The sequence below is a fragment of the Cyprinus carpio genome, chromosome B13 (genome assembly GCF_018340385.1).
Source record: "Cyprinus carpio isolate SPL01 chromosome B13, ASM1834038v1, whole genome shotgun sequence".
NCBI classification, from domain to species: domain Eukaryota; kingdom Metazoa; phylum Chordata; class Actinopteri; order Cypriniformes; family Cyprinidae; genus Cyprinus; species Cyprinus carpio.
Window position 1 is genome coordinate 4,759,766 of NC_056609.1, and position 17,451 is coordinate 4,777,216.

The 17,451-nt window shown below is 40.3% G+C and overlaps 1 protein-coding gene across 24 annotated transcripts in view; it reads left to right on the forward strand.

Annotated features, from left to right (window-relative positions):
• The window catches only part of dst (dystonin), a 156,053-nt gene that overhangs the window by 102,889 nt on the left and 35,713 nt on the right, over positions 1-17,451 (forward strand). For 23 of the 24 annotated variants that reach the window (XM_042736048.1, XM_042736053.1, XM_042736061.1 and 20 more), the window contains 16 exons: positions 462-585; positions 809-1,017; positions 1,460-1,777; positions 2,209-2,375; positions 2,666-2,822; positions 3,334-3,460; positions 3,582-3,638; positions 3,744-3,979; positions 4,227-4,356; positions 4,560-4,759; positions 6,333-6,828; positions 7,913-9,381; positions 15,991-16,152; positions 16,511-16,681; positions 16,778-16,944; positions 17,213-17,372. In XM_042736048.1, the coding sequence (XP_042591982.1) occupies positions 462-585; positions 809-1,017; positions 1,460-1,777; positions 2,209-2,375; positions 2,666-2,822; positions 3,334-3,460; positions 3,582-3,638; positions 3,744-3,979; positions 4,227-4,356; positions 4,560-4,759; positions 6,333-6,828; positions 7,913-9,381; positions 15,991-16,152; positions 16,511-16,681; positions 16,778-16,944; positions 17,213-17,372 (4,350 nt within the window). The remainder of the gene's footprint in view (positions 1-461; positions 586-808; positions 1,018-1,459; positions 1,778-2,208; positions 2,376-2,665; positions 2,823-3,333; positions 3,461-3,581; positions 3,639-3,743; positions 3,980-4,226; positions 4,357-4,559; positions 4,760-6,332; positions 6,829-7,912; positions 9,382-15,990; positions 16,153-16,510; positions 16,682-16,777; positions 16,945-17,212; positions 17,373-17,451) is intronic. The other variant, XM_042736049.1, reaches the window with a different exon arrangement.

Genomic DNA, 17,451 nt, shown 5'->3' on the forward strand with positions numbered 1-17,451 from the left:
ACCTGATACTCTTGACAGCTGTGTATTTGCAGTGTATTTATAGCCCTTAAAACATGCCACAACTCGAATAACATACAGGAGCTCAGATTTAATTTGTTTGTATATCTTTTGAGAATTTGTATAACTTAAAGGATGCCAGAATTGGTATTTTTTTTTTGATTTATTACTTCTCCCATGATGCACTCAGGCCAGATTCGGCTGAGCAGCAGTGAGATCAGATACACACACAAACAGAAAATACATTCAGGCTGCATTACTGTTCTCTAGGGATGTACTGTACAACTTCTTCTGACCTTGTATATGTCCTTATTCTAAACAACTCAGCCTTTTTAATGTCCCTGTGTCGTATGGTCTGTTGAGATGGATATAGATCACACACAATTGAAGTTGTGCTTTTAACATAATCAGTCTGTTGACTGCAGTCCTATTAGTGGAGTGTAATAAGCATTGGTCTGTTCCAGAGTCTTCAAGGGCAAACAACGTCCCGTCAGGCTGCGGTGGATACGCTGAGGAAAACAGCTGATGCCTTGATCAGTGCAGAGGGAGACCTGCTGTCCCATCCAGAGGAGATTCAGGAGACAGTGGGTGAGTCAAAAATCACACAAAAACATGTCCGGGTCACATTTCACACCGGAAGCATAGGGCCTGTTTTTATAGAAGCCTATTTTAAGATCATGAAGAATTTAAATCAGCATAACTTAAAAGCAGTATAACATATACAAAGATCTTTAAAAATGTATGATTAGATGCTAAAATACTGTAATCAGCAGTTTCTTTTCATCATTTATTAATGCTTTTCTGTTTGTAGATGACATCGTAGAGAGATACGACAACCTGTCCAAGTCAGCGAGTGACCGCAATGAGAAGCTGCAGGTGACTCTGACGCGCTCCCTGAGTGTGCAGGACGGCCTGGATGAGATGATGTCCTGGATGGAGAAGGTGGAAGAGAGCGTGAAGGAGATGCCCAAAGTGCTGCTGGACTCCAGCTCCATTGCAGATGCACTTAGCAAGGAGGCAGTATGTGACCTTTGACCTGTCATCCAAAGATACTATGTATATTACAAAGCGATTAGCAGAAACTTGCCAGACAAAACTCTGTAATACACAATTACAGGGATAGTCCACCCAAAAATGAAAATACCGCCTCATGTTGTTGTTTGCAGTTCATTCTTCTTTGGAACATAAAAGAGTTTATGAAGAGTTTTGGTAATCCAGCAGTTTTGGATCCCGTTCACTCCCATTGTATCAGTTTGAAGAAGAACTTTAAGATGACTTGAATTCAAAATTGACCAGAGCCAGTCAGAGATAGTGTCTGGGAAAATATTTGTATTATTTCTGTTGTTCCATTTGGTGCTGAAATTACAGACTTCACCTTTAATAAACACACCACAAAAAAGAAAAGAAAAAGAAAACCTTAAAAAATGGGAAAAAAAAAAAAACGCATGTCCATTTCTTTCAGGCTCTGGAGCAGGACCTGTCCAGCAGGCAGAGCAGCATCTTGGCAATGCAGGCAAAGGTGAAGAAGTTTGTGGAGAGCGCCGAGCCAGCCGCTGCCGCTGTCCTCCAGACTAAGATGGAGAGCTTGTCCCAGCGGTTTACTGACGCCTCTGAGCGACACAAGCAGAAGGTGGCTCAGATGGAGGAGCTCCGAGACAAGGTGGAGCAGTTTGAGAAGACATCTGAGGAGGTGCAGCAGTTTGTGCTGAAGAGCTCACAGGCTCTCTCAGAGTCAGACGGGCCAGGAAAGAACATCGCTGAGCTCTCCCAGCTCCTCCAGGTGTGCTGCCCACTCTCCTAAACCCAGTGAACTACACATTTTGATTGGACTTTTATGCTTTTGGTTCATGTCTGTTAGCTTTGAGGTCAAAATCTAAAGTGAATGCCCTATGTGTCATCCAAAAAGCTGACAAAATTGGCCTATAGTGGATATCAACACTAAAAAGTAGTCTTTTTCTTCTATGAATGCAGACTAAAGATATAGATGACTTTCATTTCAGGGTGAATGCAATTTTTCATTTATTTACTTTTTTGTCCAAAGAAATGCTCTAGCTTGAAAATATTGATTCATAATACCATCCTTCAATGGATAGCAATAGTGTCCAAAGAATAAGTTATTATTTAAAAAAAAAAACAAAAAAAACTGGAAGGACAGTGAGACAACCTGTCTATGATCACATCTTGAAGTTCTAATAAGATCTTTATTTGTAGGACACAAATGAAGAGTTGGCCGAGCACACAAAGGGCGTGGAAACGCTCCAGAAACTGACTGAAGAACTCAGCAAGCTGGGTCCAGAAGGAAGCGCAGCTCTTCTTCAGAGCAAGATGCAGAACATCTCTGACAGCTTTAATTCTTTTAAGGAGACAATTACTGAGAGGTAAGTGATTATTAAGTAACAGCACTTAGCATTAAACAATACTTAGAATAAAATCACAGATTATGCCTCAAATTATGATATTGTCTCATTCCAGTGTGTCCCATTATTTTTTATATACTTCTCTTGGCTCTGACATATGTCTTGTTATTTAATTGGAAAAAGTGATGCTAGAACTGTTGTAGAATTAAAACCATGTGCTGTAATGGAACAGTATTACAAGAAATATTAGTTACGCCTTTGCCAGACGTTTTAATAAAACTCTGTATGCATATGTATCCTATGTATTGCAGAAAAGAGGAGGTTTCATCTTGCCAGAAGCAGCTGCAGGAGTTCAAAGCTGCCGCAGGGGTGTTAATGAAATGGCTGGAGGACACAAAAGAGCAAGTGGCAGTGCTTCGGCCCAACTGCAGTGAACAGGGCCTGGGAACAGACCTGCAGAAAGTCAATGTGAGTGATGGATTTCACTTTTCACCTCTTATTGTGGGACCACAAAACCTTGGGATAGAACGATGATGTAAATAAACAGAAAATAGCTAGAAGAAGACACATCTCACTGTGTTTGTTTGATTCTACAGTTAGGGACACTTTAAACTACTTAAAAACTATTTTTCAATTTTTGTGGACACATTTACTGCATGTCCTGGAATGGAATGTGAGCTAATATGAACTTTTGATATATTGTGTGATAGTAATGATGTGAGATGGACTTTTCTTTCCCATTTTTGGATGAGCTAGGTAAGCTGTGGACTTACTAATAAGTTAGCAGCATTGCATTTTAGTACTTTTTATGAAATTATGATAAAAAATTGAAATAGAATCATTCTAGCAAACATTCTATCACACTGATCAGCATTTGTTCGAACTGGAAAAAAGTTAATGATGAAAATGTCAAAACGTCTTTTAACTCTATATAGATTTGAAAGTTTTCAAATGACGTTTTCTGGTCTGTTGTCTGTAGGGCTTACTGGACGAATGGACTTCCAAAGCTCCTGCTGTCCAGGATATAAATAGCCAAGGATCTGCTCTATGTAGCCTAATCAGTGTTTTGACATCACCGACCAAAGCCAAGATACATCACAACTCAGGTATTGCCAAGGAATATTTTAAGATTACACATGTCTCAGTTCTACATGATCACTCATTAATTCCATCTAGCGTAAAAGCAAACAGATGGATTGTCTTTTCTCTCTCTCTCTCTCTCTTTAGGATCAGGAGTCAGTAACGGTTCAGGTCCAGGCAGCCATTCTTATCTGACAAACCAAGGTGAACGTTCATACTAGTTTCTCAGTGACCAATTACTAATGCTGTGGTCAGTGCTATTCTGCCTATTTGTATAAAACTATAAGCATATACTTAATTTGCTATTAGAGTTGATGCTGGTACAGCAGAACATGTCCTCCATTAACAACGATTACGAACATCTGGGGGAGCACCTGAAGGCCAGGTCCTCTGAGCTCAGCGCTTTGTTGAAGAGAGTTCAAGGCGTCCATGATCAGGCTGAGACTTTACGTCAGTGGATGGAAGACACAAAGAAAACAGCAACATCATTGAGTAACCATCCATCTGGGAAAGACGCAGTAAGATCACAGATAGAGCAACAGAAGGTACATTGAATGCATCACTGTTGATTATTTGAAGGTGGTTGCCAGGTTGTTCTGGGAATGTATTCCCATATTTCAGGCTATTCCACATAATTTCACAGATTTTTCTCAACAATAAAAATAACTGCGCAAATTCTGTGTCGGCCTTGCCATAAATTGTAAATCATGGAAACCTTGACACTATGTCATCATAAGATGATTCTTTAAGCTATAAGCATTGAAATAGCTTATTATAATGTCTGTCTCGCAGGTCTTTGAAGATAATATGAAACAAAAGCAAGTGCAGCTCCAGCAGCTCAGGGAGAATCTGCTCCGCTTAATCGAGGAACACCCTGATTCACCCGAGGCAGAAAAGTGGAAGCACATGCTAGCACAGATAGGTATGCATCCATCACATCCAAAACCATTCATCTACTTTTATCTGCTCATCTGTGTGCATGGCCAGGTGCAGATTCACACACTTACCTTCTGCACCAACTATGAGCTGAAGTGAAGCTCCTGTGAAAGCTCAAGCTCTGAATCAGTGCTCAGCTAAAGTGAAGCTGGGAGTGATAAAGTGATGTGTGTTGTGCTCCACACACAGATGCAGGATGGGAGGAGGTCAAGGGCACACTGGAGACCCGGAAACAGCACCTGGAGGAGTCGTCTCGCATGCTGGAGCTCTTCCAGACGTCCCAACCGCAGCTCTCGCAGTGGCTGCAGGAGAAGGAGTTGATGATGGGCGTCCTGGGGCCTTTGTCTGTGGACCCAAACATGCTTAACACACAAAAGCAGCAAGTAGAGGTACTGGTTGATATATGGTCAGATATCAGAGGCTATATGAGGTCAAACGAGTAGTTCACGCCAAATGATTTTACAAAACATTTTTTACAAAAAACAAAACGTTTTTACAAAAAAATGACAAAACTTTGTAATTTTATCAATGTTATTAAAAATAGGATGCATATTACAAGTAATTGGAAGAAAGACAAATTCAATAAACTATAAATTGTAAATAAACTATAAATAAGTAAGCTTTACATTTTTCAGGTACAGTAAATTAAATGTAAAAAAAAAAAAAATCTGCATAGCCTTCTCTGTCTTAAATGTACGTTGATCACTGTTAAAGCTGCTGAAGTTATTCAGTCAAGAGCAGTGAGGGAAATTCTTTTTGCACATAATAACTCTTAAACATCAAGAATGTCCCAAGCTTTTTCTCATTCATGCATGTTTCATTATCTCTCTATAACAAAGGAACAAAAGTATTGTCTGCACACTGATATAAATGCTCCATAGGAAATATGTACTGCCTCATGCACCTGTCGAAACATTGCAATAAATATTTCCTATGGAGCAGTTATATCAGTGTGCAGACAATACATTTATTCTTTTGTTATAGTTTGACTTTTTTGTCCTGCACCTGAGCCCTGTGTGGGTTTGTGGGATGTGCGCAACTTTTTTATACTTTGGTTCATTATCTCTCTAACAATAGTCAATAACATTAAGCATTCTTGTGTTATTTACATATTACACAATACAGCAAAGTCTCTTTATATGTATATACACACAGTTTATATTGTCGCCACTATATATATTATCCAACCCTAGTTAAATTTCTCATCATTTTCTCATCATGCTGTTCCAAATCCATGTGACTTTCTTTCGGAGAAGAGAAAAGATGTTTTGGAGAATGTTCCTGCTGGGCTTTTTCTGCTCTAAACAACAAATGTGATCAAAAAAAAAAAAAAAAAAAACCAGGAAAAAACAACATTAAAAGTGCCGTAAGAGTAATTTATAGGACCATTTTTTTGTCTTGAGAAGACTTGGAAAATAGTACACTTTTGGTCACACTTTATTTTAAGGTCTGATTCTAACTATTAGCTATGACTTCTGCCTCAATTAACTCCTAATTACTGCTTATTAAAAGTTAGCAAGGTAGTTGTTGAGTTTAGGTATGGGGTAGGATTAAGGGATGTAGAATATGGTTATGAAGAACAAGGCATTAATATGTGCTTCATAAGTGCTGATAAACAGCCAATATGCTAGTAATATGCGTGCCAATAAGCAACTTGTTAATAGTGAGAATTGGACCCTAAACTAAAGTTTTTACGATGCTTTTTTTGTTGTATTTAGAGCTTTATAGACCTTGGTACAATGAAAACCTGTATGCCTTTTGTTGTACAGAAAAGAACAGTGTAAACATTCTGCTAAACACTTTTGTGTTTCATGGAAAAAAGCCAAACCAGTTTGGACGAATGACAGTGTTTTCCTTTTTGAGTCAACTGTCCTATTATGTTACAAAGATTTCTAATGCAACTGAAGATTAGTAATCCCTTAATGCCTATTACTTAATGTCATATGTTGTTTCTTTGATTAGATTCTCCTCAAGGAGTTCGAGAGCCGCAAGCCTCAGTATGAGAAGTTAACCGAGGCTGCCACAGCCATCGCTAGTGCGTCAGAGCCGCAGGATCCTGCCGTAGAGCAGGTTAAAGAACAGCTGGCATCTGTTTCCCAGCAGTGGCAGGCCCTGACAGGTCAGCTGTCTCAGAGAGATGCTCTCATTGAGCAGGCTGTGGGTAAGACCACTCAATTCCAGGAGCTCTTGCAAAGGCTCAGTAAAAGTGCCACTTGCCTGGAGACTGAACTTAATAACCAGCAGGCCCTCAGTACCCAACCTGATGAAGTCAAGAAGCAGATTGAAGCCACTAATGCAATCCTGGCTCAGCTACGAGAGGAGAAGAAGAGGCTGACGGAGGCAGAAAGCGTCTGCTCTGAGCTCTCTGCCATGGTGACTGAAGAGTATCTCAGAGCAGACTTGACAAAACAGCTTGAGGGCATCACTAAACCATTTAGACAACTTGAGGACAAAGCAGGTATTGTTGTTTACTTCAGATACTCTTTTGCAACATCACAGAATATCTTGATTTTCTATTTGCACATTGCTGAAAGCTGTGCAGATGCCCTCAGAATTTGAATGGCCCTTTTTATATAAAGTCATATGCATCCTCTGACCTGTGTGTTCATTTATCAAGTATTTATCAAGTATCACTCTAAATTTAATAAAGTTTTGTAAGATTCATTCAAATTCCACTGATCCCCCCAAAATCAGCAAATTATGCAAAATGCAAAAAAAAAAAAAAAAAAAAAGCAGATTCCATCTGTGCCTCAAGTGTCAAATATTATCCAACAGTGACAAGCAACTCATGAAAAGACATGCTTGGTTTTTGTTTATGTTGCATTTTGTCTAGTGTCCCCACATACTGCACATACTATAGCTCTATAGCAAACATCGGCCATGTTCCAATTGGTTGTGATTTTTGCTTTCAGGTAGGACTGCACGATTATGACAAAAATCAATTGTCGATTATTCCCCTGAAATTGTAACTGCGATTATTAATTACGATTATCAAAATTTACATTGAATGATGTTTATACCATTGTTTGACGCAACTGCATGCCGTATTTTTATACGAAAATAAACAAGCTGAAAACTTTGTAACTGAAAAACTTTAAGTGCTTTTCTATTGTATTAAGCCTCAAATGTCAACTATACATCGGATTGGTTTCTTCTTTAAATGATAAAAAAGTAAAAAAAATATTAATGGAATTATAATGTTAAACCAAAACTTAAACAAGAGTTTAAAATTTGAATAATGGTAAACACCCTTAAGATAACATGTAGAAAAAAAAAACACATCTTAAGCACGCAGAACAACATAAGTGGACTTTGAACGATTAATTGCCGCTTTAAACGATTACGTAATTGTGGCATCCAGAATTGTAATCACGATTAGAAATTTGATTAATTGTGCAGCCCTACTTTCAGGCATAGCAGAAAAATTGCTTGGAATTTGAGACTTGTCATGTGATGCCCTGCTCGGACACAGTATTACAGAACTGTGACAGCTGTTGAGTCTTCTTATCTAACATTCTTATATTTTACCTTGTGTCCACCAGGAAAGCGGATTGAGCAGCTCAACTCAGCCTTCGCCAGCTCCCAGCAGTTCCATCAGACATCGAAGGACTTCCAAGCCTGGCTGAATCAGACTCTGCAGGAGCAGTGTAAGCCACAACCCATCTCTGCTAATGCAGAGAAGTTAAAACAGAGTCTCAAGGAGAACAGTGCTGTCCAAAAGGCCATTAGTGAGCATGAAGAACTCTATAACACCATCATTAAAGAGGGAGAAGCTCTCCTCCAGAGCACGGAGGGGGCAGAAAAGGTGGCCCTTCAGGGACAGCTCTCTGCTCTAAGGTCCAACTGGGACGATGTGAAGAAAAGTAATGCTGCACAAGCAGAAAAGCTTCAGGGGGCCTTGCAGAGGGCATTGAAGTACAAGGAACATTCTGAGAAACTGAGCTCATGGTTACAAGAGTGTGAAGACAGGGAGAAGAACGTGAAGCTCAGCGTGAACTCGGTGGAGATTGAGGGCTCCCTCTCGCAGTTGAAGGCCATTCAGAAAGACGTTGACAAGCACAGAGGGCAAGTTGTGATGATGAACACAGCTGCAGACAGCCTCCTGGAGGTAGTCACCTCAGATGGCGATTCGGTTAGGGAGGAGAAGGCAACCATTGGTAAAAGAGCAGATAAGCTGACAGAAGATTTAACGCTCAAAAAAGAATCATTAGAAAATATCTCACAGAAGCTGAAAGAGTTCAACGACTTACAGAAGGAAGCCAAAGGCCAGCTGGAGGCTGCCAGGAAACAGCTCGATTCTCACTCGGATTTGGGTGTCCAGGCCTACAGCAGCAAGAACTTGACCAACATGAAGGCTCAGCAGAACAGCTTAGAGGGTGTCCACAACCAGATTGGGCATCTCAAAAATCTGGCAAAAAGTCTTGTGGTAGATGCCTCTGAGGTGGAAGGTGTGACAGACCTTCTTCTTCAGGCAGACAGCTTGGAAAAAGACCACATGTCAATTGCTAAAAAGGTAGAGGATGCCTGCTCCACCTTGGAGGACAAACTCCAGGGCATAGGACAATTCCAGAACAGTATTCGTGAAATGTTTGCAAACTTCACAGACCTGGACGATGAGTTTGATGGTATGGCTCCAGTAGGCAGGGATCTTGACACCTTACGGGATCAGCAAAGCACTATCAAAGAGTTTGTTGCTAGACTTCAGGATCTGATGACCAACACGGCCAACGGCAGAGACAGTTGCAAGAAGATGCTGGAGTCAGAGGCCTCACCAGATCTCCTGGGTCTGAAGAGAGACTTGGAAACCCTGGGCAAGCAGTGTGGAAAGCTGATGGACCGAGCCATGGGTAGAAGAGAACTGGTTGAGGAGACCCTCAGTCATCTGGAGGAGTTCTACAGCAAGACGCAAGAGTTTACCCACAAACTGAGCAGTGCCGAAAAACAAGAGGAGTCCCAAGGGTCGGTTGGATTGGAAACAGAAGTCATTAACCAACAACTGGAGGTCTTCAAGGTAAAGTTAAGATTCATTACATGTCTCACCTTGTTCTGTTCCCCTTCTAGACGATCCAGAGCAGTCACTGATATTTTAAAGGATTGCTATATTGCAGTTTATGTTGATTTTGATCTGTTAGCCACGTGTTAGACCTTCTCTAGACAGTTCAGTATGTCCGTGAGCATCTGCTGCGAACAAAAGAGAGTCAGCTGATGGGGCATTGTTGCAAATGTGCGGTGAGGCAGCTGGGGGCCAGTGGGGTGCCGTGTATCGTAGCGGCCCAGTGAAAGGTAGTGGGGTCTGACTTCGGCTCCTTGCCCCGTTAGCTGTGCTAGAGCAGCCCTCTCCATTCAACTGCAAACAATAGGCTTTTTAAGCACTCTTATTTTTAGCTGCTAATTAATTTTTTTCTGAATTTAGACCTGCTATATGTAAAGATTCAATTCTTGTGCAAAATATTAGAAAACTGATTATGCTATATTAACAAATCTGTTCAGGGTTTTTATTTTAGAGTGTGTGGTTGCATGTACTGCATATGGATGTTTCTATCAGTGTTCTGGGTTTAATAAAACATGCCTTTATTCTTAGTTACCACAGTTAAGTTACCACAAAAAATCATTTCTTTTTGAAAAAAAAAAAGAAAAAAAAACTGTTGACAGTTATACACTCACAGCAGAAATGTATATTGCACAACAATTTCTGTTTGTCTCACTGTAGTGATTATTGTTTTGACAAACTGAGAGGCAATTTGAAATTATTTTTTTTCACCACAGATGCAAACGATAGAGACTGACTATAAATTAACCAGTGATATTTTTAGAGAAGTTGACCTCATCTCTCAAAAATTACATCTTTGTCTTGGTCAGTTTGGATTCTTGGGCATTTTTTTACTAAATATATTTTAAGTGGTACATCATTTGGAAAAGTATGCTGCTGCAGGAATTATTGAATTGTTCAGATGCTTGAACATGTAACTTATTCCCCCAAATACTGGAGCAAAGTGTTCTTTCTTTTCTTTTGTTATGGCAACGCAGTGTTTCTTATCATAAACAAAAGACCTGGAGTAGATTTCTCTGTTCTTGTTATAGTCTCGTTACAACTAAAGGAAATCAAAGCAAATATTAGAATAGATGATATTGTAGATTGTAGATATTGTAGATTTATTACAATAGAAGAAGAAGACAATGTGATATTTACAATATCAGTCCTGGTTAAAAGTGGGATAAAACATAATTCAGAAAGCCTTTAAAAGCTTATATATACCTATATTCATACATGCATATGAATCAAACATGGAGATCTCTGTTCTGTGATAAAGCATCAGCTGCCGCTGTTCGGTCGATCATGTGGCCCCTTGTTGTTCGGGCTCCCCCATTCTTTTTGTTCTTTTCAATGTCTGGATGGATGATCACTGCTACATCAGCTGCTGCTGGAAAATCAGCTGTGTTCTCACTGATACGGCCATTAAACTCAGCAAAATGACCCAGATCATGAAACACAAAGACAGGCATAGATTTTTAGACAGAAATCTGATCCTGTCATTTAAGAATATACGTGAGTCCTTATCTTTTTTTCTTCAATTCGATGGATTCATTTGTGAATAAACCTAATATAAGGACTTAAGCTGTGTGTCGGAAATCAACCCACAACACCCTGACATTGTGACGGTGAGGTTTACACTTGCAGCAGATGTTTAGAAACTGAAGAGTCATCTTTTCCACTACTTAGACATGACATGAATGTCTCCTGTGAACCTGTGGGAATTTCTGGCTCTTGAATCATAGCTATTTGTAATTCCATAAGTGATGATGGGTCTTTGTGAGCCCCCAGTGTTGAGCTGACTCACCGTACAAACACCCTCCACCAGCAGAGCACTAGATCTTATTCACATTGTTGCATTATGATGAAGTTGTTATTTCACTGCTATCATGTTTCCTGGGACATTGACAAAGAGAGAGATAATGTTTTTGGCCCAAAGGATCTCAGCCCTCAAGTACTGGAGGAATTTACTCTGAGATTTTTTTTCTATGAAACCTTTGTTCTCATCTAAATAATAGTTCTGCGTTTCAGTGCCGGTGGGTATTGTTCATGTGAATGGTGAGAGATTTTGTTGACAGAGATTTTTTCTTTTTTTTTTTGGATAGGGAACATCCCTGCCCTGTTTCTGTGCACAGACAGGCATTGTTTCCCATCATGTCTGGTTTTAACTGAATGGTTTCATGCATTTAACATCAGATCAGATAATTTGTTCATCCACATTTAAAAGGCTAGCTTGCAAGTTTTCGCCACGTGCAAATGGTTGGTCAAAACTCCAAGGGCCACAGACTTCTGTTTAAATTGTTTGTAAAGTCATGCTTATGTAAATTGTCACTTTTTACATAAGAATGGATTATAAATGAATTGCACATAAATTCTGCTTGTTTTTATAAATAAAGCCACAAAATCAAGCAACTGTAAAGCACAGTAAATGGTCAAGTTCATCCAAATAAATGGCGTCATAGAAAGATAAATCCCTTTTATTTGCCTCATGAGACTTCTATGTGGCGTCAACAGCAGTAAACACGTCTCAGAGACATTAGAGACTTGGACCTTGGAACTATAAAAACAAATGTTCTGCCTTTCTTAATTCTCGGCCTGGATTATTTCAGAACACCCCTCTTTGAATCCCACACATATCTTTAACCTCGTCATCTCTTCCAGCTTCCTGATTTCCTCTTTTTTTCTAACACAAAAAGTTTGTGTTCTGATTCCCAGAAACCTACACACTGTTCACTACCCCCTACACTCTCGGCAGCAGTGCTGAAATGTCACAGAAGATGACACATGGATCACCTACATTAGATGTTTCACATATGAGAGTATCACATAAATATGTCCTGATAAATAAATGTAAATATATCAGTTGCAATGTAATTATTTACTGTCTATATTCATTGTGTCTGTATATATATATATATATATATATATATATAATATATAAATACAAACACAAGCATGTATATATTTAAGAAAAATATGTTGTTATATATTAAATATATTTATATATAATATAAAATACAAGAATATGAATATATAAATGTATAAACGTAAATATTTTCAAAATATATACTGTATGTGTATGTATTTATATATACATAATAAATATACACAGTACACATACATATATAATGTAAATTTAAAAAAAAAATATTTTGGATGCGATTAATCACGATTAATAATTTGACAGCGCTAATATATATATATAAATTGTTTCATTTGCCATATTCCGAACACCAAATTCGTTGTTACATTAGCAATATTTCATGCTAACTGCAATATTAATGGACATGATAATGGCATTTTAATAGACTCAAAATGTAAGTTTTACTTATGCACAATTGCCTATGAACTACTCCTGAGATTTATTAAGCTGAATGTTTAACTGGGTTAATTTTGCTAAACGTCATGTAGTACTGAGCTGGTGCTTAAAAAAAAAAAAAAAACTTGGTACCTATGTATGGCCCAGCAAAATATATATATACTGTGAGGTTCACTTTGAAGGGGATTAGAATGTATCCAGAGATTATCTGACAAGTAAAATTGACAAGTACCAGAAACCAAACTGCATTCTTTATTCATTCTACCCTTCAATCCATGCTTCTCCCACCTTGTCCACTTGACATGAAAAAAGACCTGTCATGGACTTGGCACAGGTTATAGTGTTTCATTACCTCCATCCAGTTCCTCCCTCAGCATTCTTCTGTAATTATGAGACACTACAGGCTCTTCCATGGCTCCAAAACACCAGGCAGAGAGGAGGAGATACAAGGGACGAAGAGGGCAAGAAAGCAGAAAGCATATCTATTTCTGCCTTGTGTGATGTCATCTGAGAGAGTGCTGGTCGCTTTTGTAGCTTTGCATTTTTCTCTCTCTCTGCCCTCCCCTGACAAGAGGAGGAGAGCTGCTGTCAGAAGAGAAGCACACTAAGAACTTTAGTCAAATGGGACACGGAGACAGAAGGGGAGAATTAAAAAAGGGTCAAGCGTCTACCAATCAGCATGAGCCGGCCACCACACAAATGGAGCTGTGGCAGATGTTGCCTGAATAACGTGAGGGGGGCGGGGCCTTGAGCCCTGTGCTAGGAGGGTGTCTGTCATTGCCGGTTGGACCGCAAGAGAAGCAGGAGCTGCTTTTTGTTTCTCCTGGAGCTTATGGCTTTGTTTTCACAGATTTGAGGATTTGTATCAGGATATGCCAGCATTATGCATACGGGATACCTCTATGTGGATAACTGTACAGGAGTTCTCAGGAAATTCTAAAATGCCAAGAACTTTTTTGCACTGGTTGATGTCCCCGATGGAGAATTAAAGGAATTGGGTGATGAGTGTCAATGACAAGTTGTGACAATGGAGAATGCAAACCTGCAGGATTGTCATTTTGGAAAAGGATGTATAAGAGGAAGAAGTGACGTATATTAGAAATAACAAAGAAAAATATATATATTTTATTAACTTTATTTTCACCACCTCTATAAAATAAATATAGTATTTTTGTGGGATTATAATTTTAAGTTTTAAATAGTATATTCATGCACATATTCTTAAAAAAAATCTTTACGGCTGTATTTATTCCCTTACGTCTTCTTTTGGGGTAAAGTGTTTCCTAGTGATTTGCAAATCTAAAGACTCCCCTATAGCTTTTTAAAAGTTTCTTTGATGTTTTCGTGTCTGTTAAGGATCGTTGCACTGAAAAGCTTACCTCATTGTTAGAAGTCATTTGTAAGTGATTGTCATAATGGGCAAACCTCTGAGTAGACCAGACTGTCTGCGGCAGAACCCTTCTTGTGTGGGCAAAGGAGAGGAGGAGGACCTCAACATCGATGACTGTTACGTTCCCCAGAGGTCCATTTATGACACAGTCCGTCTGAACGAGCAAATCGACTCGGGCTCTAAGGGCAGTCTGGCCTCAAGGCACTTAGTTGGCACTTTACCATATAGCCATCGCAACCTGGACATAAGCTCACTCTGTGGGAACGGCGTCTTGGCCTCCTCCAGTGCCTTTGAACTCCGCAGCAGGGAGGCGGTGCGTTTGGACGAGCGGGTAGTGTTCGACGGCTTGAAGCTTAATGGAGATATTATCCGGGGTGCAGACATCATGCTGTGTAAGCCACAGCCAGCGGGCGAGAAAAAGGAGCAGGCTCAGCACCGCCGTTCCTGGCGGTCCTTTGCCCCCGCAAACCTCAGTGAGTACGGCAGCTGCAGCGGAACGCTGTGCAACGACGGAACGGGCCAACACAGGTTGGGTCGAGGGGGAAGAGGAAGCAGTATGACGAACTCTCTTACCTCAGAAGACGACTCAGGTCTGTGTAGTCCCACTGTGGAGAGAGAACAGCGAAACGCACGAGCCCAGAGGAGACATGGGCCTGGCACAAGAAGCCTTTCTTCTACTGAGAGGGTGCACGTATCTGGCGACCTCAAGCCTGGGCGTTCCCTCAGCTCCGGTCAGGAAGAGTTCCCCTTCTCCCAAGTGAAAGACAGATTACCCACTCCGCTGTATTACACGGATGCATCGATGCTTGGAAGCCAACAACGGAATAATACATACAACTCAGACCTCAGTGTGGGTCAGCGCGCTGCTTCCAATAGCGATTGTCCAGATTTAAATGTCAGGACGCTGGCAGAGTCAAGTAGTAAAACGCATAACTCCACGACATTCTCAGGATATGAAGAATTACCCACAGCTGAACTTCTTGAAGACACTTGTTCACAGGACGACTGTGAGCTCCTCAGTGTTGTGGTGACAGAACCAAAGATTCTTTCACATCGCCGGCAGAATCTAGAACATGTAACCAAGGACGAAAAGTGTTATGAAAGCGAGCAAAGAGTTACGGACTCCAAAATGGCAGACTTAGAGGATTTCTTGTTGTTAGTTGAAAGAGAGGCAGGCTTTTCCAATGGAATAAAACACGTGGACGATGAAGACATAGAGAGTTTATTAACATCAATAGCCGAATGTTCACAGATGGAACTTGTGGCCTTGCCTTCCACCCAGGTACCCCAAAATAGCTGGTGAATGTTGATCGTTTGATTAGTGTTTCCTGGGAGGCTGGCTAGTGCCATTCGGCCTTTATCAGATTAGGAGAAAGCTGAATTAGGTTTATCGTGATTGCTGGTCAGTGATTGTGCACAGCTGGCTGTAACCGAGTCGCAGCCTCTCACAACAACCAGTTGACTGGCGTTAGAGTGCGCATAGTGCACATTTCAGTGGAAGAGTATCACCTTATAAGGCTGCTGACTACAACGTATCTAGTTACCCTGCTGAAAAGACCAACAAAGCTGGCCTCTAGCATATGTTTTGGATGTTGGTCCCCTGAACAGGATTGTAGTAGCAGCTACTGTGTGCTAAACACATTTATTTCGTAGCTTGGTCCTCTTACTGGATCTCAACAAGCCTTCTGCTATTTGCTAAATAATTTTAAGAGAAACTTCTCAGACAAATTTGATTCTTAACTGAGAACCAATACTGAGAACTAAATGAAGTGTTCTTAGCTTTGAAAGAGTGACTTCAATGATTGCTTGGATATTGTGACGATTGAATAGCTTACATTTTTATGGGTTTTCAATGTTGTTCTGTGTTTATTACAAACAGGTTTTCCAAAGGGACGTCATTGAGTCGCTGCAGAGCCAAATACAGGAGTTGAACACTCTGGGCCAGGCACTGATCCAAAATGCTGCCAAAGGCACCAGCACCAAAAAACTTGATCAGGATCTAGAGGAGGTCAACACCAGATGGAACACCATCAACAAAAAAGTAAGACCCACTCTTGATCTAGTTTCAAAAACAGTTTACAATTCAGTTGAAGAGGTGCAACATCATGTATGAATCGTTTGATTTCTTTGTCCACTGCACTCTGGAATGCTCATAATTTTTTGATAACAATCATAATGTTTGCCAGTGTTGGTGAGTAACTACCAAATAGTGATGTTATTACCTTTTCAGTAGTTAAGGAATAGTCTGTAAAATAGTGTAGCGTTTCCAATATCAAACTTTTATTACAAAAAGCGGTGTAGTGTGAGATGCTACACTAACAATTTGAGTAATTTCTAGCATGCCAAGCAATAGTTTAAAGGTAGTTTCCTTAAAACTGCTGTATATGTGATCTCTTCAGGTTTCAGAGCGATCTGCACAGCTTCATGAAGCCTTGCTGCACTGTGGCAGGTTCCAGGATGCACTGGAGTCCCTTCTCAGTTGGCTCACGGACACGGAGGAGCTGGTGGCCAATCAGAAGCCTCCATCAGCAGAATTCAAAGTGGTGAAAGCACAGATACAGGAGCAGAAGGTATGATGGCCGAAATGCTTAGAATTAGTTCACTGGTGTGAAATCTTATCTTTTGGTTTTTCACACCTCTGTATTGTTTCTGCTGGCTCTGTTTAGCTTCTGCAGAGACTGCTGGATGACCGGAGAGCTACGGTGGAGCTGATTAAGATGGAGGGACGGAAGGTGACCGACTTAGCTGACGCTGTTGATAAGGAGAAGATTGCGAGAGAGATTGAATGCCTGGGGCAAAGGTGGGACGACCTACTTAAGAAAGCTGAGAACAGGTAAAACTGACAGCAAATCTGTTGCTACATTTTGGAAATGACGTGTCCATTGTTGGCAAGCCAAATAGGAATAGGCTATTATCATTTTGATTGAAAAAAAAAAAAACCTTTGGTGGACAAATCTTAGGTTTTAGCTCTTATTTTCCAGCTCTGCTCATAAGATATCATTTGTCTTTTTCGTGGGTAAAGGACTGTGTTTTAGCATATGCACAGTATAATTAAACCCAATCATGTCCAGCAATAAAACTAACTGCGATGATCTTGGCAGGCAAAAGCAGTTGGAGAATATTTTGGTGGTGGCACAGCAATTCCATGAGACCCTTGAGCCTTTGACGGAGTGGCTGACAGCTACTGAAAAAAGACTAGCCAACTCAGAGCCCATCGGCACCCAGACGTCCAAGTTGGAAGAGCAAATTTCTCAGCATAAGGTACAGAGCCATCAGTAGTGACTGCATAGTCCCATGACCATGTTTAGTTTGTTTTCCATCGCGTTTTACTTTTATTTAT